This window comes from Scomber japonicus, chromosome 16 (genome assembly GCF_027409825.1).
Source record: "Scomber japonicus isolate fScoJap1 chromosome 16, fScoJap1.pri, whole genome shotgun sequence".
Taxonomy (NCBI): domain Eukaryota; kingdom Metazoa; phylum Chordata; class Actinopteri; order Scombriformes; family Scombridae; genus Scomber; species Scomber japonicus.
Window position 1 is genome coordinate 25,437,422 of NC_070593.1, and position 22,115 is coordinate 25,459,536.

Below are 22,115 nucleotides of genomic sequence, written 5' to 3' on the forward strand. Positions count from 1 at the left end.
ATTAACGTTAGGATTTGCGTTATCATTTGCAGTACCAAATCACTGCAGACTGTTAAATTAAGCATAACACTTGGACAAATATGGATAGTGTTTTAATTCATTTCAAGTTATCTCCACAAATTGTGCAGTTTGGAGAGTGGAAATTGGAAAAAAAGCTTCTATAATTGAAATATAGACAATTCCTCAGGGTGTATGTCTTATTATATGATATGGGGTAAATCCATTTAAATGACCTGTTCTGCAAACTTTAATCATGTGCATGTAGCAGAAGGAAGTCAGGAAAGTTGATTTAAGAATTATTAAAATTTCACGAGAGGAACAGGAAATACGGTACATGTTTATGTATTTTTTTATAGCAATCAAAGATCTTCATTTGTATAAGTACCCCTCCACTTGATAAGAGGAAGACTTTTCACATTTCTTCTGCTCAAAGTGTGATGAGTTTTCATGGACACCGTATAAGAAATATCACTCAAAATAATCCACCCATCTTGCATTAATTTAATAGCAGAAATACAGCAGCATGTCACAGGTTAAAAAAACATAATTCTCCACTCAAACATGATGCATGTTATAAGACAGTTTGACACTTCTTGTAATTGTGTTTCATTCCATTAAGGATGCTTAAAGCTATCATGTAAGATGTGACGTCCATAATTCCAATGAAAATGTCCAGAAAGAGCATCTAAGAGTAAAGAATGTCCATCTTAAGTAAGTGTGCCTCATTCATACAGCTGAAGTCTGCTCCCTTTTGGTCACACCCGCCTCAATCCTGCTCTCGCTGGAGTCTCCGAAGTCAGCGATGGAGGGAAACCCGACCCTCTGCTCGATCCACTGGGCAACACTAAGCAGCTTCCTGTCCTGGAAGGCTGGGCCTATGAGCTGTAAGCCAATGGGAAGGCCGCGTCTTGATAAAGCAGTTGGCATGGACACAGCCGGGAGACCTGGGGTGACGGCAAAAGAACAGTTGAAGGTAAGCTCACACAAAAGGCAATGATTAGGATCTCAAGGTTAGTTAGAAGTTAGTTTGGAGAGCGATAAGAGGCTGGAGAAAGTTTAACTGAATGCCAAACACCATGTTAAAGCTCTGAGGTTTACTTTGATGTGAGATAAAATGAAGTGTGCCCTTCACTGGTTATTACAAAAGAGAGAACTTGTAAATTTCACAAATACTAAATTTCCCCTTTTTGAATTTCACTTCAACATTTATGAAGCCCTGGGCCGTTGGTGTAGAATAAGGAAATAATATAACGTAGTTATGAATGAAACGTATCAGTTACTGGAATGTGGATGTGTGTCTCTAGTATGTGTATCCATGCATACAAAGAAAAAAAAAAAAAAAAGTTCCTGAATCCTCCCACGTGTTAACTTATGCATGCGTGACTGCCTTATTTTTTATCTCTCTGTACCTGCCATGTTGACAGGCTGGGTAAAGACGTCTTCCTGTGCGCTGCGTGTTCGGTTGTCTTCCTGTGAGAAGTCGGCGTACCGCGCCGCGTCGGTGAGAGTGCTCGGTGTCAGCAGCACGTCGACGCCTGAGCTGAACACGTGCTTGAAATCCTCCGCGATCAGCCGGCGAACCTTCTGGGCTTTCACAAAGTAGTGCTCGTAGTTTCTAGGCAAAATGAAATCAACATTTACTCTCTTAAATTGAAAGAAAACGACCAAATTGGCTCATACCTGAAAAGAAAAGGTCAAAGCAATAAAGGGTCTGGAGTCAGTGGATTGAATAAGATTGGTGGGATGAGGCTCAATCTATTGTCTTACTGTTTGAGGAGAAAGTAGTTGCCAGACAGTATCCTCCCCCTCACCACATCGTTAAAGCCTTCGTGTCTGGTGGAGGCATACATGGATTCTGTCGAACTGTCCACCTTGCTACGGTGACCTGAGAGAAGAGAGAGGCAAATCAGTGACATCATCTTCTGTCATGATTTGGGCTCATTATTGACTTTCACACTTTCTGACACAGTCTGGCACATTTCCTGTGTGATCTACCGTATTCTAGGCCGTCGAACCGTGCCATGTTCGACGCCACCTCGGCATGGCACAGGACGTGGTAACACACAATCGAGTGCTGGGTGTGGGGGAGTGAAACTTGCTCCACGTGCGCACCCGCCTTTTCGAACATGTCAGCCACACGACTCCACTGTGCTAAAGTCTCCTCTGACAGCCCTGGGGCATGGTACTCCTAAAACACACAATCACACACAGGAAACACAAGCAGATTTATCAACTTAATTTATCTGAGTTTATTAAGATATCTGATCTTGAGTAATCTTGATTTCCATAAAGGATAAAGTTGATGATCTTTTTGCTAAGACCTACATATCTGTACATGAATCTGGTTTAAAATCAGTTGAAGAAGTGAAAAATAAGTATAATAACTATAACAAATCTACCTTCGGAATGCCTATGCGGACGTTCTTGACGTCAAAGTCTTGAGGCAACTCTGTTGGTGGCGATGGGGACGGGACTGTTGTTGAGTCTCTCGTATCCAGGCCTTGGAGAATACCTGTGTGACATATCAACAAAATCTCACATTAATGCCCAACACTGTGGATATATATATATATATATATATACACACACACACATACATATATATATATACACCTCTATCATGTCACACACATTTGTATCAAATGTCAGTCAGTATTTTATGCGGTATATGAGGAAGCACGCCTGTTGAAACATAAACTTGATGTGTGAGGAAATGTGGAGGAGGTGAAACCTTTGAGGTTTTGTTTTACTTGGAAGAGAGATAGAAAGTATGGCAACAGACAACAGAGAGGTGGATGACAAAGTGTGATATGTACCTCATCAAAAATATTTTATTAGGTTAGACCCACTTCTTGTGTCTTTTATACTCCTTGGTCAACAGAAAAAACAGAAATTGATAGTTATATGTGAGCTGGGATGTATTTTGGATCGTTGTACTCAATGATTGTGCAGTAAATCAGGGTAATATGTGCAGCCAGATACATTAGCTTACAGTGTAGCGCAAGCACCTTTGTAATAAGAGGTCATCATCAGTTTCCTACCTAAGATGATGGCTGCATCACTGGCACTACGGGTCATAATGCCAGGGACGTCCATGGAGTTGACCAGAGGTATGAGGCCATGTCTGGACAGCAGGCCATAGGTGGGCTTCAGAGCCACAACACCACACAGTGCTGCTGGGTTACGGGTGGAACCGCCTGTGTCCGAACCTAAAGCCCTGCCAGGAATGGACCAAACTTGTTTATATCATTTTAAAATCTATATCTCTATTTCCCTTTAAAACAGTTTTAGAATGGACAATGAACATGAATCTGATTGTGTTCCCTCACAGGTAGCTGGTTAGGGAAGCTACGGCTGCAGCACTTCCTCCTGAGCTTCCTCCTGTGATGACCCAGTCGGAATCTGGTGTCGCCCCCGTCTGCTCTATGTAGGAAGCAGCGTAGCTCCAAGGGTTCCTCACTGGACCGAAAGCCCCGTCCGTGCTGCCTGAACTGGAAGATAAATAGAGTCCACTTTCAGAATTTTTGTCTGTCACTTCATTGTATATTTATGAGGAGCACCTCTGATATTTATAACAATGGTCTTACCCCATAGCAAACTCATCCATGTTGGTCTTCCCCATGAGAACAGCCCCTTGGTCAAGAAGCTTCTGGACCATTGTAGCATTGTATGGTGGTTTGTAGTCTGTAGAAAAAAGTAGGGTCAGATTATCATTAGAGCTAATTATTTATATTAATGGGAAAATGAGACACAGTAACTTTATACTGAAGTAACCTTTGAGCATCCTGGAAGAACATGTGGTCTTGATATTCTCTGTACAGAAATTGTCCTTGACTGCAAAGGGGATTCCATCCAGAGGACCTTTGGGAGCACCTAAAAAAGAAGACAAGATCAAACAGTAACACTGGTGACTCTACACAGATCAGATGAAACACACACTCATGGGTCCATACTAGGGGTATGTCCAAAAAATCGATCCATCAATTAATATCGATTTTCTATTTAAAAATTTGATATCGATTCAAAATTCTGTGAATCGATTTTTTATGTGCATTTTTTGAAAATCATTGGTTACACGATGACAACATAATTCAAAATGACATGATTTAAGATGCCACTGGTCTTAAGGGTAAATCCACATAGATGCTATCATGCTAGATCCCAGTCATGGATCAGACTCATGATTTAACTTTACTCTTGAAGAATTTGGTGTCCACACATGATTGCGTGTTAAAAATATTGTCTGACTTACAAAACAGAAACTCTGGGAACATAAAATTGAATGGATATCGAATCGAAAATCGAATCGGGACCCTGTGAATCGGAATTGAATCGATTCAGGAATTCATTGACAATACCCAGCCCTAGTCCATACCCTGTAGCAGTCTGGTTTCTGCTTCTTGCGCCTGCTTCAGTGCCATCTCTTCTGTCACGGTGATGTAAGCATTTAGATGCTGCGTTTTCTTAATGCGGTTAAGACACTTCCTACAAAGTTCTGTTGGGGAGATCCTTCCCTCCCGAAGAGCCAAGGACACCTGGAGAACAATGAGGAAGGATCAGTGGAGGGAGTAATTTCACTAAAGTTCTGTGGTTAAAAATACTTCTTCCTTACATGAACATTTACATTTTATGATACTTTATACAGCACTTACTCTGCAATATTTCAGCAGTTCATACTGTATGCACTGTAGTACTACAATGTTGTTCTTTTTACTCCAGTGCACTTTGATGACATAGTTACTGGTTATTTTGCAGATGATGCATTGCTATATATTGTACTACTCAACAGCACATCAAATAATTAAAATTTGCTGAACTTTTATATTAAAATGCTTTTTACATGTTGCTGCATCAGTTATAATTAAGGCTGTAACTAGCAATTATCCTCATTATTGATTAATGTGTTATTTTCTGAATTAAATGATTAGTTGTTTGGTCCATGAACTGTCAAAAAATGGTGAAAGCCTGAGGTGACATCCTCAAATTTCTTATTTAGTACTGACCAACAGTCCGCAAACCAAATATATTCTGTTTACTGACATGGAGGACTAAAGAAACCAGAAAACATTCACATTTGAGAAGCTGGAACTAGGGAATTTGATATTTTCTTCTTAAAAAAATGACATGAAATGATTAATCGATTATCAAAATAATTGGTTATTATTTTAATAGTTGGCAACTCATTGATTAATCACCTTAGTACAATTTGCTGTCAATACTTTGCCTTAGAAGCAACAGTACTGTATTTTTATGGAATTTTGTTTGTGTCCTCCTGTTCATACTGACCATTAGAAGATCCCTTCATAATGAACTTACAATTTAAGTGATAGGGGACAAAATCCACAGTCCTCCTTCTGTGCAAAAATGTATTTAAAAGTTGATGTGAAGCTAATATGAAGCTTCAGCGTCCAAATGAGTCAAATCAACTAGATATCTGTCAATGTCACTGTGTTTAAAGTACCACAGTTAGGCATGGGATGATAACCGTGTTCAAGGTATACCGCGATATGAAAAAGCCACAATAACCGAAACCGCCAAATTTTCTGTCATAGCGTTCCTAAGGTATGAGCTGTTTTTTGTCTGAAGACAGGAAGTGCTGGTCAGAAATCCCTCAGGTGGTGCAGCTGCAGTGTAGAGTATCACGGCCCCTCACACTGTCATTACAGTGTATATTCAGGTTAAATGAACATGTCTGTCTTTATTTTTCTTCCTTTTAGGAACATTTTAGAGCTGTAATCTAAAATACCGCCATACCGTGAAACCGTGATATTTTTGCTCATGGTTATCATACCGCCAGAATCTCATACCGGCCCAGGCCTAACCACAGTCCCTCTTGTTGTTACGATACTTCCACCACAGCTCAACAGGGAAACACTAAGAGGGAATTTGATGCTAAAAAAACCTGTATGTGTCAGATATCACTGGATATGACTAACTCAGCCTACTGAAGCTGAACAGAAGCTTCACATCTACTTTTAAATGACTGTGTGGGTTTTGTCCTCTACCACTTCCATTGAAAGCACATTTGAAGGAGATCTTTTAATAGTCAGTAGGAACAAGAGGAATGATTAATTAATGTTCATATGTACACCTGAACCTGTCCTTCATGTGCGTCATTACACTTTGTAATTGGTGACTGCAGACCAACATCATTTATTAACAACTAGAGAAGACAGTTAAGACAGTTATTGAGTTTATTAGTAGCTGCCCTGTCTTGCAATGTCTTCTACTACAGTCATATAATAAGGTAGTACAGTTTCCCTCAATATACGGAAAGCAGTATGATGTTTGCTGACTGTATATTTAGGTTATTGCCTGTAAGGGAGAGGATAAATATTATGTCAGATTTAAGCTAGTTATACACCAACATGTCCTCTGCTCAGCTACATGCAGCACGCACACAGTACACACTCAATCTCACTGTACTCGTCAATAGTCGTACAAACCTCCCTCAGTGTCAGGCTCAGCATGTTCACAGTACTTCTGAAGACAACCTTTCAAATCATCAACAACCTTCCCACAGCGTGCAAAGCTTCTACGCTTCCATGTTTGCTCCTGTCATCGACATCTAACAGCGCATTCTCTGATTGGATCGCTGTTGAGCAAACGGCCTTCTGATTGGTGAAGACGCCGAACGCTGTGACAAACCCCGCCCCTAACACCGGTGTTTAGGAAGTAGCGTGACACGGAGAGGACGTTATGAAATGATGATAAATTTAGGGGTTATTTAATGTTGTTTAAAGGTGTAAGTAGATATGTTCGTATAAGAAGAACATGTTTATATTCAGAAGGTAGCAGTGGCTCATATAGACGTGTAATGAGTGAGTTAGCTCAGTGTTTGTAACAGAGACTAAACGCACCGTGTTATTTGATATTATTTAAGCTTTGAAACATGAGGGCTGTGAGACATTTAATGCACAGTAAGTGGTTGTTATGTCGTAGTAATTCACCAAGTGTGAATACGAGTGTTTCCTGCCATGTTAGACAGTTCAGCACCTCCAACCGCTGCATGACTATAATGCCTGCCTGGGTCATTGATAAATATGGGAGTAATGATGCATTAAGGTTCACTAGAAATGCCAGTTTTCCCATCATCCACTACCCCAATGAGGTCATTGTCAGAGTGTTTGCAGCAGCACTGAACCCCATTGATGTCAGCATGAGAGGTGAGTGACAGGTGAGGTTGAATGTTATATACCTTCATAACTCTGTGGATCATATTTGCTGGGATAATGTGTAATGAATGCATGATTATGACAACAAATGTGATATGTGAGGTGAGTGCATAGGCAAGATGAAGTGGTGGGAGATGATTTTTTACTCTGTGTGAGCAAAACAGATGATACTGAGTCAAAGCTGACACAAAAGTGGTTTTCCTGTTACTTAAAATGATTTTTTTCTCTCTCAGTGTTTCTGAGGAGGTGAGCGGTTAGTTTGCGGAGGTAGATAGTGAGGGGCAACAGCAATGATCGCTCAGTGGGAGTTAAAAATGTCACTTCCTAGATTGTAATTTGACCTTTGTCTTTTGTAAAACTGTGTAGAGAGCCACATTGCTGAGATCCTGCCTCCTTTACCATAAATATGATCTCTGTGATCAATGTCACTAGTGACTTAAATACACTCCTCTCTAGTCTCTTTATTTCAGTAGCACAAGGGGTGACACATTTAGTTCAATCAATTAATCAGCCAATCATCCAAAAAATTAATCATCAACTCTTTTGAATATTGATTAATTGCTTAAATCGCTCTTATTTAAAAACTAAAATGCCAAACTTTGCCTAGTTCCACTTAGCAGCTGCAGCTTATATAGATTTGTTTTTACTTTAAAATCTCTGCACCAACAATATTAGAGTCAGGTATATTATCATTGAACACTTTATTCTTTCTATTGATGCTCTTCTATTGTTGCTATGCACTGTAAATTTCCCCACCGTGTGACTAATAAAAGAATATCTTACAGACTGACTGGCAGAACTGTAACATTAATATTAAGTCATCAAATATAATAAGACTATCAAAGTCAGTTGTGGTTTCAGATAGCAATTCAACACATTGTTTATAAAAAATCATTTCTGGAAATGGAAAAAAGAAAAAAAAGTTATTTCATAGATACAGTTTTGCCACTCACACATACAATTGAGTACCATGTGAACTTCCTCCACCCACAGATAAACAGATCATTGCGTAACTGATAACCTTCTTAATGCGGTCACACATTGGAAATGATTTGTCTTTTTTGGTCACATAATACAGATTTCCTTACAGATTAAAAAATACGACGTAGTTGTTGAGATATCTTTTTTCATCTAATTTCTTATTAAGTGGAGAATTACTGCTATCTCCAGTCTTGATCTTTCTCACAATCCTCTTCTTTATTCTTCCTCTTGTGCTGTCAGGTGGCTACGGTTCTGCAACACTGTCCATGAAGAGAGATCCTCTGAATATCAAGCAGACGGGCAGCGAGTTCCCTCTCATCCTGGGGAGGGACGTGTCGGGGGTCGTCATGGAGCGCGGCCTGGACGTGAAGTACTTCAATGAAGGAGACGAGGTAAAAGAGTGGAGGCGTATGCTCGTAAAACCCCGGCAACCACTTCATTATGCATAAAGGTGATGCCCCTTGTTTACGGAAAGATCTCGTTCCTCCACACTCTGAGTCACGTATGAATAAAGTATGAGTGTAAAGCTTGTTGCCAGGTTGCTGTAAACAGAAATATGTATGGTAACCTGGTTTTCTGTTGTCAGGGTTTGACAGGGAAGGTGTTTGCGTGTCACCGGTGCAAACAGCTGGGTGGTGTGATAATGTGGGAGTGTTTTTCTTGGCTCTCTAATGCTGGGAGCATAATCATCACAAGGGTGTCTGAACACTGGGGCTGACCCAGTTCATCCACAGCCTACAGTTACGCTAGGATCATGCCCCGTCATCTCAGTCTAGGCTTAGATACATGATTTGAAGATGATTTAGAAGAGGTAAAATAGGTCCCTTGCAGGAAGCTGTGTGATGTTATCAATGCAGTCTGCACATGTGGCTGTTTGAATCATAAACAGGATTCACCTGATCCTTTTTTTAGTTTCACAACTTGTATCTTAAATTAAAATCCCCTATGTGTTTTGCATATTGTTCCTTCAGTCGGATGTTTGAGCTTGAGTTTGTTTTAACATTAAACTGCCTTCATCTGAATTTAAGTTTAAGGTATGTACCTACAAGCAGAATTTGTGACATCACACCTATTTTGAAGAAACCTACATAACAACCAACATAAGTGATATATTCATAGATTTTGCACATTTTTTAAGAGTAAGAATTAGTAGATATCATTTTAAAGAATTTTTTAATGAGGTTACTAAACCTTTTTTCAGACACAAATCATTATTCAAAGCAGATGGAATCTTTAACCCTTACATACTGTTCATATTCTGACTCATAATTAGTCTCTACGCCAATTCACATTCGTAAATCAGTCAATAATAAATGTTTGATTAATCATTCTGTTTGATTCATCTTATGGAAAAAAGACATTCACAATCACTATTTCATGATGAATACAGCAGCATGTTTGAATGCTGATTTATTTATTTTTAATAAACACAGATCAGTTTTGTACATTTGCATATAAAAAAAATGTTTATCAGCTGCCCCCGCAAAAAACAACAATTATGTATTTTATTTCCATGTTTTATACCGTGGTTCACATTAACAAAAGTCCAGCTAAAAGAATGTGTGTTTTTTTTTTTTTACAGCTCTCAAATGTAAAAATGGGTGAACAGTATGTAAAGGTTAATCATTTAATATGATTTTATGTTGTATATGTATTATTAGACAGACACACTTGGTTTCACTCAGTATTGAGTTTCAGTTCTTGTTGGAGTTTTTTTTCCAGTCAAACCCTTAACTCTCCCCAATCACCTCACCATTGTTATAATGAGACATATCAAAATTCTAAGTAATTATTTATGTTTTCAATTCAGGTCACACCCCGTTTACCTCTCTGTGGTCACTGACCCTGTATATGTGAGTGTGTGTGTTTGTGTGAAAGGCAAACAGGAGCTTTAAATAATCCTGTTTTAGCAGGTCATTTTATTTTAGTCTTGTAGAATGAAACCATTTAAGAAATGAAGACCCTTCTTATTAGTGTGTGTTTCCTGTTTCTCATTTAGGTGTGGGCAGCCATCCCTCCATGGAAGCAGGGCAGCTTGGCTGAGTTTGTTGTGCTGAGTGCCAATGAGGTATTTAGTTTTGCTCCTATCTGCCTGGAAGTTCAACACTTGATAAAGGTCGCTTATCATCAGTGCTTCCTCTTTGTTGGTGTAGTTTCTATCAGCTGCACACTGCATCAGCTTCAACATGAGCTTATCAACCATGTTATTTTTTCTTCCTTCTATGATTAAAAAAACAGGCTGCCTCTCATTGAAGCATGCAAATGATTAAAGCATATCTCATTTAACTGTAAAGATGTGACACAGTTATTCTGACATTCAAATGTGTTTTTAGAATGACTCAGCAACTTTTGATCACAGATATCTCACAAACCAAAGTCGCTGAGTCACACGGAGGCCGCAGCCATTCCTTACGTGGCGACCACTGCCTGGTCGGCCCTCGTCAACACCGGGGGGCTCACGAAAGACAACTGCGCAAAGAAGCGGTGAGGGAACACACACATACACACACACACGATTTCCACTCCCTGTCCAACCTAAAGATCCTCTTCTTTGATCTAGCCAATTATTCCACTCGCCGCTCCCTCTAAGCTTAGTCCCTCTTAGCCCGCTCTATAATGAGCTTTTGGGGCGTTGCGTTCTACTTCTCTGGCAGAGGCTCAGACGCTCCTTTTTTTTTTGCACGGCAGTGAACTTGACACGCTAAAGCCTGAAGTGCATTTGACATGAATCCTAATGAGGGAGAGTCTGTGCAAGCGGTGGTGTGGAAAGCAGAGCGGGCGCCATTGTTGAAATGTGTCGTTTCCTCTCCTTCTTTCTCACAGGATTCTGATCCTCGGAGGATCCGGGGGAGTGGGAACATTCGCCATACAGGTACGGATGAAGAGGTGGATGATGATTCACAAGCTGATTTTTTTTTTTATAAAGTTCATCAGGCTTCTCTCAACACAAAAAAATGTTCCCCACTGTTATCTACACATGCAAAAATACACAGAATGATAACAGTGTGAAATTAATCAACACTGATCAGGAAATAAAGCCTATTTGTGCTGTCTGGTTTCACGCTTGGGCCGTGCACATAGCGTGGTGACCTGAATACTGCAGCTCACATTACAGATGCAACATTTGACCTTATTAATTATACATCCTCCATGCTTCTCAAAACACTGCGTAACATTCTGCTCAATACAGTAACCCGAACATATATTTATTCGTAGTTATGACATAAATATTACAAAAAGGACTTGTCTTTTTGAAGATAGGACTGATAGAACTTGTGTGTCCAGATGCTGAAGGCGTGGGGGGCCCATGTGACTGTTACGTGCTCCCAGAATGCCGAGGACTTCGTAAAGGGGCTGGGGGCTGACCATGTGGTGGACTACACTGCCGGACCTGTTGAGCAGCCTCTCAGTGCCTTGGAGAAGTGAGAGAAGTTTCACAAACACACAGACACTTACACTTGTTTTTCCATTCATATCACTTTTTAATTGGAGATGGTGAGTGTGTGTACATCAGACTTGCCCGTGTTACCATGGCAACCCAGTCACTGTAGCTGCGGTATGCTCATTAGTGTGGGAAATCTGAGCCCTTTAATTATCCAACGAACTTCATTGCCCTCAGATTTGATCTCTTTCTTCCATTTCTGTCCACTGTCCAATCATCTTTCCCACACCTTCTTATTCTCCCTCTCCTTTACATTGTCTTTCACACCCACTTATCTCCAACACTTATATATCTTTGCTGGTGTCTCTTCTTTTCTCCAACCCTACCGCTCTCCAACCTGAAGATTTGACCTGATCCTGGATAATGTCGGGGGGGACACGGAACAATGGGCACTGGGTCTGCTTAAGCCTTGGTGCGGCGCCAAGTATGTCACCCTTGTGACACCCTTCCTCCAGAACACTGATCTGCTGGGTATTGCTGACGGCATGCTGCAGACTGCTGCCACCATGACCACTAAAGCCCTCAAGGTGATTATTTTCCACATAATTTTATTGTGAAAATCCAAAAAGGATGCACAAGTAGTGTTCATTGCTGCTTTTATTAGTTTGTAACTAATCTCAATTAGTTTGTAGAAGTATTATAAGAATGGTGTGATCTCATATTTCGGGTTTGTACCTCTTTAGTCCACCATGCCAGGAATAAAATTCACAGACAAACAATGAAAAGGGGGAACTTTTTGCATGCAAACCTCAATATCAATCCAGCTATATGGCCAAAAGTATGTGGACAATCAATCAATCAATCAATCAATCTTTATTTGTATAGCGCCAAATCACAACAAAGATATCTCAAGGCACTTTACACATAGAGCAGGTTCTAAACCGAATTCTTCAGGTTTTAACTTTAAAGAGACCCAACATTCCCACATGAGCAACAGTGGCAAGAAAAAAATCCCTTTTACCAGGAAGAAACCTCAGGCAGAACCAGACTCAGAAGTGGGCGGACATCTGCCATTGTTGCAACCAGTTATATTTTTTGAGCATCTCACTCCTATTTGCATTAATGTGATGTCATAATAGCCTCCACATTTCTGGTTTCAGGCTCTCAACAAAATTTTGTAAACTGTGTTTCAAAAGTTATCAATGGAATTTTAAAATCAGGTAACCAGTGTAGGGATGCTAAAATAAGCATCTAGTGGACTCTTTTATGGATGATGTTTAGAGAGGTTGCATTGATCACAGTAATCCAAGCAGAATGTGATGAAAGTCTGAATGACTGTTTCCGGGTTCTTAGTGGATAGAAACAATCAGATATTTTGAAGGTGCAGAAACAAGTGACATCATCCGTTGGCCAAAGATAAGTTTGTTGTCAAAGATAACAGGAGAATAGTGCATGAATAATAGGTGAGGAGAATAGTGCTTGCTGGAGGAGTCTGGACCTATGATACTGGCTTCTGATTTATCTGAGTTTAACAGAAGAAAGTTTTGAGAGAGCTAATTTTTAACCGCTGTGAGACGGTTGTATTTTTTATGTTTTGTTGTTGAACTCAAAAGAGAAATAGATCAGGGAGTCATCTGCATAAAGAGGGAGACTGATCTGGTACCTCTGAAAGATTTAACCTAAAGGGAGAATAATAAATGGCCTCGAACACACAGACAGTGTAGTACTGCTCAGCTTCCAGTTGTGCACTTTCCCTGGGCCAATGCAGCAGTAGATACCAGCAATAGACACTGTCCTGTAAGACTTCTGACAGCAACAAGGAGGAGGAGCACAGTCAATACTCCTTCAGTAGCTGAGAGGTGGAGGATTTCAAGTCACCGATGGCCACACTGAATTTCCTATTTGAAGGATAAGAATAAAACCAATCTAAAACTGTACATGATATGTCGACATTCAATTAAAATCACTGTTGTCTGAATCAAAAGCTGTAATAGGATCTAAAACAATAAAACAGATGTTTGGTCATTGGCAGCTACTAAAGGAATATCATTCAAAAGTACTGCCTCAGTGCTATAACCCACCCTAACCACCCAATTGAAATTTATCAAGGAGCCTGTTAAAAAAAGAGGTATGCTGTAGCATTTAAATTTACTTTAGAATGAGCTATGTGTCCTATCCAAACCATGAAAAACTGCCTATATACTTTATCCTTATTGTTCAAAACTTACAATAAATCACCTAACTAAACAACAAAGCAGTCAGAGGACTACTAAATGTTGCATTTTCAGTGAATGCCAGAATTATGACCAGATTGTGATTGTGCAGGTCCACTACAGTAACGTAAAACTTTATTCTTATGATGGTATTTATGGTATTTACATGTTAATGTTATTATGTCTTGAGCAATGTAATTTATTTAACTGATGTACTGCATTCCTCATCTCCATGCTCATAAATAACCTAATGAACTAAATTCTTCATTAAACTAATAATAAAAAGGTAATTAGAGAGTTATCTACAGCCGGTGCTTATTTTGGCCTAGGCCCTAGGGTCTTTACGAACAAGTGGAAGAGCTCGGTACATTCATTGTAAGAAGCATCCTGTCTGTACCACTGTGGTGAAGTCTGATGCAGAGCTTGCACCCTGCACCCTAGTGCATTTGTGGTGTGGCATGCTAGCGTGTGTCTCTCATTGCCTCTTTCCATTCTAGTCTTGAACCACACAATCCACCAGAAGAAACTCATGGTTTCGCAGTGGAAGTATTTTTGCAGTAGGTCAAATTGATACAATATATATTTTTATTAGTGTTGGTCTGGCAATGTAGTCAACCAGACTTTCCAGATGTATAGTATAATAATAAAGTATAGGTATAATAGGTGTTCAGACGTTCTAAAGAACACTTGATGTCACAGTTCTGTAATGTTTGGGAGTTTAACTCATCATTGACCAACAAGTACACAACAGTCGTAAATGAGACACATAAGAACACCTGGAAATGACTTCAGTCACATTTTCTAGGTAACAAGGAAACTGTCATTCAACTGACATCCTGTGGAAGTAATATGGGAAATGCATATGAAAGTTGTTACTGTGTGATCACAAGAAAGTTTCAAAAGTTTCCATAGGCTCATACTTGGACTCTTCAAAATGAATTATAGCCACTGGCAGATGAAAAGGAAACTGGTTTAAAACCATAAAAAATCAAAACAATATCTTTCTGCCAAGTTTTTCAAGAACCAAAAGTAATACAATTGGAATCAATAGCAGCTTGTTAAATAGCTAATCATTGCTGTATGGAGAATCAGGTATCAATTAATTCTTTTGAAACTTTAACATTTACAATTGGTGTTCTGTGATTTTCTTTTGTCTATAAATCCTATAAAAACACCAACCCCAGCAATTAGTCTCTTTCCACCCTCCATACCCTACCTGAAGCCTCAAGTCCATCTGCTGTTGTTGAAGTGTAATTCAACAACAGCAGTTGTTGAGAGTAAAAGCTTTTAATGGACTTATGCATTTTGGCTTGTTGCCTGACTTCAGGTCAATTATTATCCCAGACAGTAAGGGATGCAATAATGACCATATTTGGCTCATGAACCAGAAGTGTAAATCTTTCCCAATCAATCACAAATATATAGATCAATTTTTATAAAGTAATTTTCTAAATAGTTGGGTGCTTTAATTTTTCACAAATGGCATGGTTCAAAGGATGGAAATGTTTATTGGGCTGTCCAGCAGGTGTCCCAATGACTGGGGTGATCCTCAAAATTGGTTTATGACCAAATATCTACAAAATTAGTGACATTTCAATCAACCTCAGCAGAGCTTTTTGGTTAGTGGTAATTAGCTAATGTTGCTAGCATGCTAACATGCTAAACTAAAATAGTGGACAAAGTAAATATTATAAAGCAATTTAATGACACTTTGTACAGTAGAATGGAGTTTTGTGTCTGACTTCCTCGTCGCTAACTGTCATTTAGTTCATTTCTTTAGTTAAATTGCTAATGAAAATTCCGAGTACCCCTTGCATCCCCTGACTAACTTTCCCTTTTCTTGCTAAATATAGAGCTACGTGACTGTTAAACCAAGTGGTTAAAGCAGGTGAATAGACAATCAGAAGTATGACATGAAACAGACTGTCTGTGAATATAGGCTAAAAATGTATTAGGTGCGTATTTGCGCAGTACATAATACTCCTGCACTAGTTTTTCGATTTCCTCACTTCCCTCCAAGCAAACACAAAGTCTCCAGTTCCTTTTCTCTCTGCTACCAGTCCAGTCAAGCCCTTTCCTGCTTCTTGTGTAACCAAATAGGATAGTGTGTCATATAGTCTGACACCTTCATGGCACCTTAGATAAGTGTTCTATTTATATTTCCATTCAAATAAATGGCCCACTAACCCATAGTTTACATTCACTTGAATTCCCTTCAATAGAAGTGTGGTCAGTTTTTTTTTATGGTCACACAAATGACAAATGACAAAATGACAAAAAAAGACCCTCATTAGCACACACATCCTCCAATCAGAACCATAATCTGAGACAGTTTATTTAGACTGACACAACATAGGTGTTTTTTTTTTTACAGTTGCTGATGGATTGTTAACGTTGACTAGGTGTAGGTTAGAGAATCCACCCAAAATTCGTTGTGCACAGACAGGAGACAGGAGAACGTTGACACCTCAAAGTAAAAGTGAGAGTGTGCACCTCCCAGGTTTCATACCTCCTTGAAACACACACACACACACACACACACACACACACACACACACACACTGTGTACATTGTTGGTAAAAGGAAAACCATAGCGCCGACAGCTGGCTTGATTGTCACGGTGCCCCCATTTCCAAATGGGCCTGAAGGAAACACGTTAAGTAACTCTTTTATATTGAAAATCCCTACACACACACACACACACACACACACACACACACACACACACACACACACACACACACACATATAGTCAAACATAACAAAAGACAGAGTCAACTCATTTCTGCTTTTGTTATGCGTTGCATCCTGCTGTTAAAGGTGTAAGGGAAAATGGGCTGCTCCATACAGACACTTGACACACATGAGACCCTTTGGATATAAGTCTGTGTTGAATAATGACATTTGTATATATGTACAAAGGATATAAAATGAGTGATTCTGTGCATCCAGGGTGATTTTAAATTGTGTTGTTTACTATATATACATGTTGTAAAAAAGAAAATATGTGTGAGCTTACATATACTTGATCATTCAAATAATGAATCGCCACTTCAATGCACTAATTTATTCCAAAAAGTTGCTCATCACCAGTGAATGCATGACCTTTCACTACTGACCTTTCACTACTGACATTAATAATGATGCTAATGTTGCTTCTTTTTTTTTTAGCTTTATATCTGATGTCAAAGTCCGTGCCATACTGGGAGTAGAAAAGCTGTTCAGACAAGCATCCACATACAAGTCAAACAAGAATGTAGATAATGTTCAACCCTGACCCCAATTACTGACATGGAAATAGGCCAATATAGCTTGACCCCATGTAACTAGCGTGGCCTGACGGTCATACAAATATGCAGAAATCCTGAGTAGATTTGTGGCTACTCTTCACATTCATGTAATGAAAGTCTGAAGTGAGTCTAAGAAACAATTGCAACACCCAAATCAATTAGCCTTTTAATGTAGCTTTAGCTAAACAGCTGAATATTACATACTGATTGCTAAAATGTAGTAAAACAGTAGAACAAGCAGAGAGGAGACGTGAAGTCAAAACACTAACTCAATTTATTATTAGCTAATATTAGTAGTATTAATGGTCATATCAGACCAAGTAAGGCTGTAGCAGCAACATCTTTTAATTTTATTGCTTATGAACTCAACTAATGTATTATTACATATCTGAAATATTACATAACCCCGTTGATTAACATTTATGAAGATATTTCTAAACAGTCCATAAGAATTCACGCTATAGCTCTAGCTCTAGCTCTAGCTCTAGCTCTAGCTCTAGCTCTAGCTACAGGCAGTTAACATTACTTTTGATTTATCTTTTATGGCAGGAACTAGCACAGCAGAGGCACAAAGTCAGGTAGAATGTTGTGAGGAAGTAAGCCAGAACAACTGGAATATTTAACATTACATATTTAGATTTTTCATATGTGATGGGCTCCACACACCTGTCTTCTAGCTTTCTTATCCACTTCCTCAACTCTATCTTGCAATCTCATGTTAACATCTTTAAAAGTGAAGTTTCACAAGTTGTCTTCATGCCATTTCTCTTTTTGTTGTTGTCTTGCAGCACCTTGTTAAAGGAGTGCACTACCGCTGGGGATTCTTTGCACCTAGTGGTCCAGCACTGGATGAAATAAGGGAAATAGTAGATGCAGGACAGGTATGGTACCATTTCTACCCCCTGAACTGTTCCTCCAATTTTCAAAGCATTGTGTGCACATTAGTTTTTTTTTAAACCAGAATTATGCACATTTCAGTCTAATGAATTGTGAAAAATAGTAATTATTAGAGGTACATGACTTGAAATGAATGAGTCGCATACATCATAAATCATTGAATGCATTTGACATCTCCACAAATGAAAAGATGGTGATCTTGTAGTTCAGTTGAGGCTTATCGTGCCTTATATGCAGAGAACACCCAGCATTAGCTTGCACAAACATGGTTTAAAATAAAGAATATAGAAAAGTGCTGTTGGGAAAAGCTCCATTTAAAATCATTTAGAAAAGATTCTGTTCATAGAGTTCATGCACAAATAGTTAAGCCTTAAACAGTTGATCTTATCATTTTAATAGTTGTGAAACAAAGCTTCCTGTCCTGTTTTATGTTCCTGTGTTGTTTTATGTATTTATCTACAGCACTCTGTTTCAGCTGTGGTTGTTTTAAAGTGCTATATAAAGTTCAGTTGAGTTGAGTTGAGAGATGAGTCCCTGTGCTCAGTCTTCTTCTATCTGCTCTCTGTCAGATCCACGCAGTGGTGGAGGAGACCTTCAGCTTCTCACAGGTTCCTAAGGCCTTTGAGAAGTTGGAGAAGGGTCACGCCCGAGGAAAGACTGTGGTCCAGATCAACAAGGGGGAAGAGGACTTATAGCACCGACTCTCAGGAAACTTTTCTGTATTATCATGTGTAACAAAGTGTCTGTAAAAAAGTAAAAGGAGATCATTTGGATGAAAGGTGTCAGCTTAATTTATCCACGTCTGTAGAGAAGGCACATAAACAAGCTTCTGTTTCTCTTGTGTGTGGGTTGTACAGCTTCACTGTATATTAAGCTGCTTAAAATGTACATGAAAGCACTACAGCTGCTGTTGTATGATTTAAAATGATTGCCATTTTTACATTGGCTTGAATAAAAGTCTCAAAACACCAACAACTAACTGATTATCATTTTTACATATACAATTTATGATATTACATTTAGTAAACAGTTTATAACACATTATAATGTAGTTGTAGATATATAAGTGCTTATTAGTGTACGGTATTTGACAACAGTTAAACATTTTCCTAAGAAGAACTTTATGTTATTACAGCTGTATATTACTGTCATTAAGCCATTCATAATCTGTTTAGATACCAGTGTTTACTTGTAGATGCTCACATGATGAGTCATAGTAGTTGACAAATACAAAATATTTATATATACTAAAAACTTTATAGTGTGTCATAAACCATTTATTACATGTATGTGTACTGCATATAAATGTTAATTATGGGCACTTAAAGTAAAATGTTACCAGAAAGGTGAACATGAATTCTCTCTCATCAGATCATTTCACAATTTCACTTGACGTCTGCAGCTCAGAATAGGAACTTGACCTCAGTTGATCTCAAAATGACTACACACACTGTACAATGACTAAATTAATTATTAGCATTTTTATTATTTGTAGCTTTTGTGGCAAACTTTACTGTTCCACATTTCAAAAGTTACCTGGATCTTCTCTTTGCTTGATATTGATATTTTGTTCCTTCTTTCTCGTGGTAAGGTGTACACACAAATGCCTGTGGTAAAAGAGTTACTTGCTCATCGTGTGTGTGTGTGTGTGTGTGTGTGTGTGTGTGTGTGAAAGATGAGCTGATCCTTGTATTGTCAGTGTTTGATACATTGTGTGTGTGTGTGTGTGTACAGCTGATGATGGATGATAGCCTTTAGTAGAAGTGGCTGCTACCTCTGCTTGGTGTCATATTGCTGACATTTAAGATTAAGCCTGACAAGTTAGTGCAGTGTTTGTGCAGCTCTGTGACCATTATCTTAATATAATAAAAACACAATACAGGGGGTGGACAAAATAACAAAAACACCATGCAGAATGCAGAATAATACAGTTCAGCATAAACACCCTGAAATACACTTTGTCATTGTTGTTGCTCAAATTTGCATGGAAATTTGCTATGAGAGGTGTTGTAGCAACTCTAGTTATTTCTAAAGCCACAGTTTGTTGTGATGTTGTGAAATGTGTCATACATGTATACCAATTGTCTCTCATTATGCACCTTAGATGTTGGAGACTAGAAACAGCTTTTGGTTTGTGCACATTTTGTCTGAATTTTACAAAGTAGTGGCAGCCAATCATCTTATTTTCCGCCTAATAATCAAAATATAAAGTGTGTATTTCATTGCACCAGCTGATCACACCAAATGCTTAATGCCACAAATAGGCCACAAACCACACGTCATTGCTTGTAATTGCTGTCACCACAACAAAGCATGTGGTGACAGCAATTACAAGCAAAAAACAATGGCAAGTGGTTTTATCAACCTTTTCATGCATGAATTCTTAATTAACTGAGTAATAATTTTTTTAATTGTTTGTTTTTACTCTTAAACAAGTGAAAAATCATGTATTATACCGTATTTTGAGGGAGTTAGCCATGTGTCCACTGTAGTCGACACCATGCATCAACGGTATGAAAAGTGATTCAATGGAAATTAATGGAGGTAAAAATCAATCAATCAATCTTTATTTGTATAGCGCCAAATCACAACAAAGTTATCTCAAGGCACTTTACACATAGAGCAGGTTCTAAACCAAACTCTTCAGGTTTTAACTTTAAAGAGACCCAACATTCCCACATGAGCAACAGTGGCGAGAAAAAACTCCCTTTTAACAGGAAGAAACCTCAGGCAGAACCAGACTCAGAAGTGGGCGGACATCTGCCTCGACCGGTTGGGGTTGAGAGGAGAGAAAGGAAGGATAGAGGAGAGAGGCACAATGAAAATCAACAATGGAGCCAGATGGTCCGGGACTGGAATCCGTCATCCGGTCGTCTACAGGCCCAGATTACCTGTAGGACGAGAAAGCAGAGCCAGAAACCAGAAACCAGAAAGACAACTTCCGGGGAAGAAGTTTAGGTTATTGAATGCATTAATAGAACATGAGTGTTAATGGATATAGATAGGTAGAGAGAGAGAGAGGGAGGAGGAGGAGAGAGAGGCCCGGTGCATCATGGGGGTGGGGGTCCCCCGGCAATCTAAGCCTATGGCAGCATAAGTTAAGAGCTCAAAGAGCCCTAACTATAAGCTTTATCAAAAAGGAAAGTTTTTAGCCTACTCTTAAATGTAGGGAGGGTGTCTGCCCCCCGGACCAAATCTGGAAGATGGTTCCACAGGAGAGGAGCCTGATAGCTGAAGGCTCTACCTCCTGTTCTACTTTTAGAGATATTAGGAACCACAAGTAGACCTGCATGCTGGGAGCGCAGTCTTCTAGTAGGTACATAAGGTACTATCAGTTCTTTAAGATATGATGGAGCCTGACCATTAAGAGCTTTGAAGGTGAGGAGGAGGATTTTGAATTCTATTCTGAATTTTACGGGAAGCCAATGCAGTGAAGCCAAGATGGGAGTAATATGATCTCTCTTTCTAGTTTTTGTCAGAACACGGGCAGCTGCATTCTGGACCAGCTGGAGAGTCTTTAGAGACTTATTAGGACAGCCTGATAATAATGAATTGCAGTAGTCCAGCCTAGAAGTAACAAATGCATGGACTAGTTTTTCAGCATCATTTTGAGACAGGATATGTCTAATTTTTGCAATATTACGCAGATGAAAGAAAGCAGTCCTTGAAATTTGTTTTATATGGGAATTAAAGGACAGATCCTGATCAAAGATAACTCCTAGGTTCCTTACAGTGGAGCTGGAGGCCAGAGTAATGCCATCCAGAGTAATTATGTCGTTTGATAGTGAATTTCTAAGGTGTTTAGGGCCAAGCACAATAACTTCAGTTTTTTCTGAGTTTAATAACAGGAAGTTGCAGGTCATCCAGGCTTTTATGTCCTTAATGCATTTTTGTAGTTTAGATAATTGGTTAGTTTCATTAGGCTTTATTGATAGGTATAATTGAGTATCATCTGCATAGCAATGAAAATTTATTGAGTGATTCCGGATAATGTTTCCTAAAGGAAGCATATATAAGGAGAATAGTATTGGTCCAAGCACTGAGCCTTGAGGAACACCATATCTAACTTTTGTTTGCATGGAGGATTTATCATGAACATTTACAAACTGAAATCTATCAGATAGATATGATTTAAACCATTTCAATGCGGTTTCTTTAATGCCAATTAAATGTTCAA

General features: G+C 39.0%; 2 protein-coding genes across 2 annotated transcripts; one reads left to right on the plus strand and one right to left on the minus strand.

Annotated features, from left to right (window-relative positions):
• Positions 1-477: 477 nt before the first annotated feature.
• Positions 478-6,552, minus strand: qrsl1 (glutaminyl-tRNA amidotransferase subunit QRSL1). Its single transcript, XM_053335681.1, has 11 exons — positions 6,447-6,552; positions 4,376-4,535; positions 3,775-3,873; positions 3,588-3,684; positions 3,330-3,491; positions 3,042-3,217; positions 2,400-2,512; positions 1,996-2,188; positions 1,768-1,885; positions 1,410-1,615; positions 478-944 (listed from the first exon to the last, which is right to left on the minus strand). Exons 1-11 carry the CDS (start codon positions 6,468-6,470, stop codon positions 727-729), a joined length of 1,566 nt encoding a protein of 521 aa, XP_053191656.1. The 5' UTR covers positions 6,471-6,552; the 3' UTR covers positions 478-726.
• A 135-nt stretch (positions 6,553-6,687) lies between these two features.
• Positions 6,688-18,903, plus strand: rtn4ip1 (reticulon 4 interacting protein 1). The gene is made up of 9 exons (XM_053335661.1): positions 6,688-7,166; positions 8,397-8,548; positions 10,156-10,224; positions 10,516-10,640; positions 10,980-11,028; positions 11,442-11,578; positions 11,942-12,125; positions 17,830-17,922; positions 18,508-18,903. Exons 1-9 carry the CDS (start codon positions 6,893-6,895, stop codon positions 18,631-18,633), a joined length of 1,209 nt encoding a protein of 402 aa, XP_053191636.1. The 5' UTR covers positions 6,688-6,892; the 3' UTR covers positions 18,634-18,903.
• Positions 18,904-22,115: the final 3,212 nt, after the last annotated feature.

Bases quoted from the DNA above. Each gene is read 5' to 3' on its own strand.
- qrsl1 (XM_053335681.1), bottom strand. From the start codon at position 6,470: ATGCTGAGCCTGACACTGAGGGAG. The intron at 4,536-6,446 runs GTTTGTACGACT...ATTGTTCTCCAG, and splicing joins TGAGCCTGACACTGAGGGAG to GTGTCCTTGGCTCTTCGGGA. The intron at 945-1,409 runs GTACAGAGAGAT...CCGTCACCCCAG, and splicing joins CCAGCCTGTCAACATGGCAG to GTCTCCCGGCTGTGTCCATG.
- rtn4ip1 (XM_053335661.1), top strand. From the start codon at position 6,893: ATGAGGGCTGTGAGACATTTAATGCACAGTAAGTGGTTGTTATGTCGT. The intron at 10,225-10,515 runs GTATTTAGTTTT...TTTTGATCACAG, and splicing joins TTGTGCTGAGTGCCAATGAG to ATATCTCACAAACCAAAGTC. The intron at 17,923-18,507 runs GTATGGTACCAT...GCTCTCTGTCAG, and splicing joins AAATAGTAGATGCAGGACAG to ATCCACGCAGTGGTGGAGGA.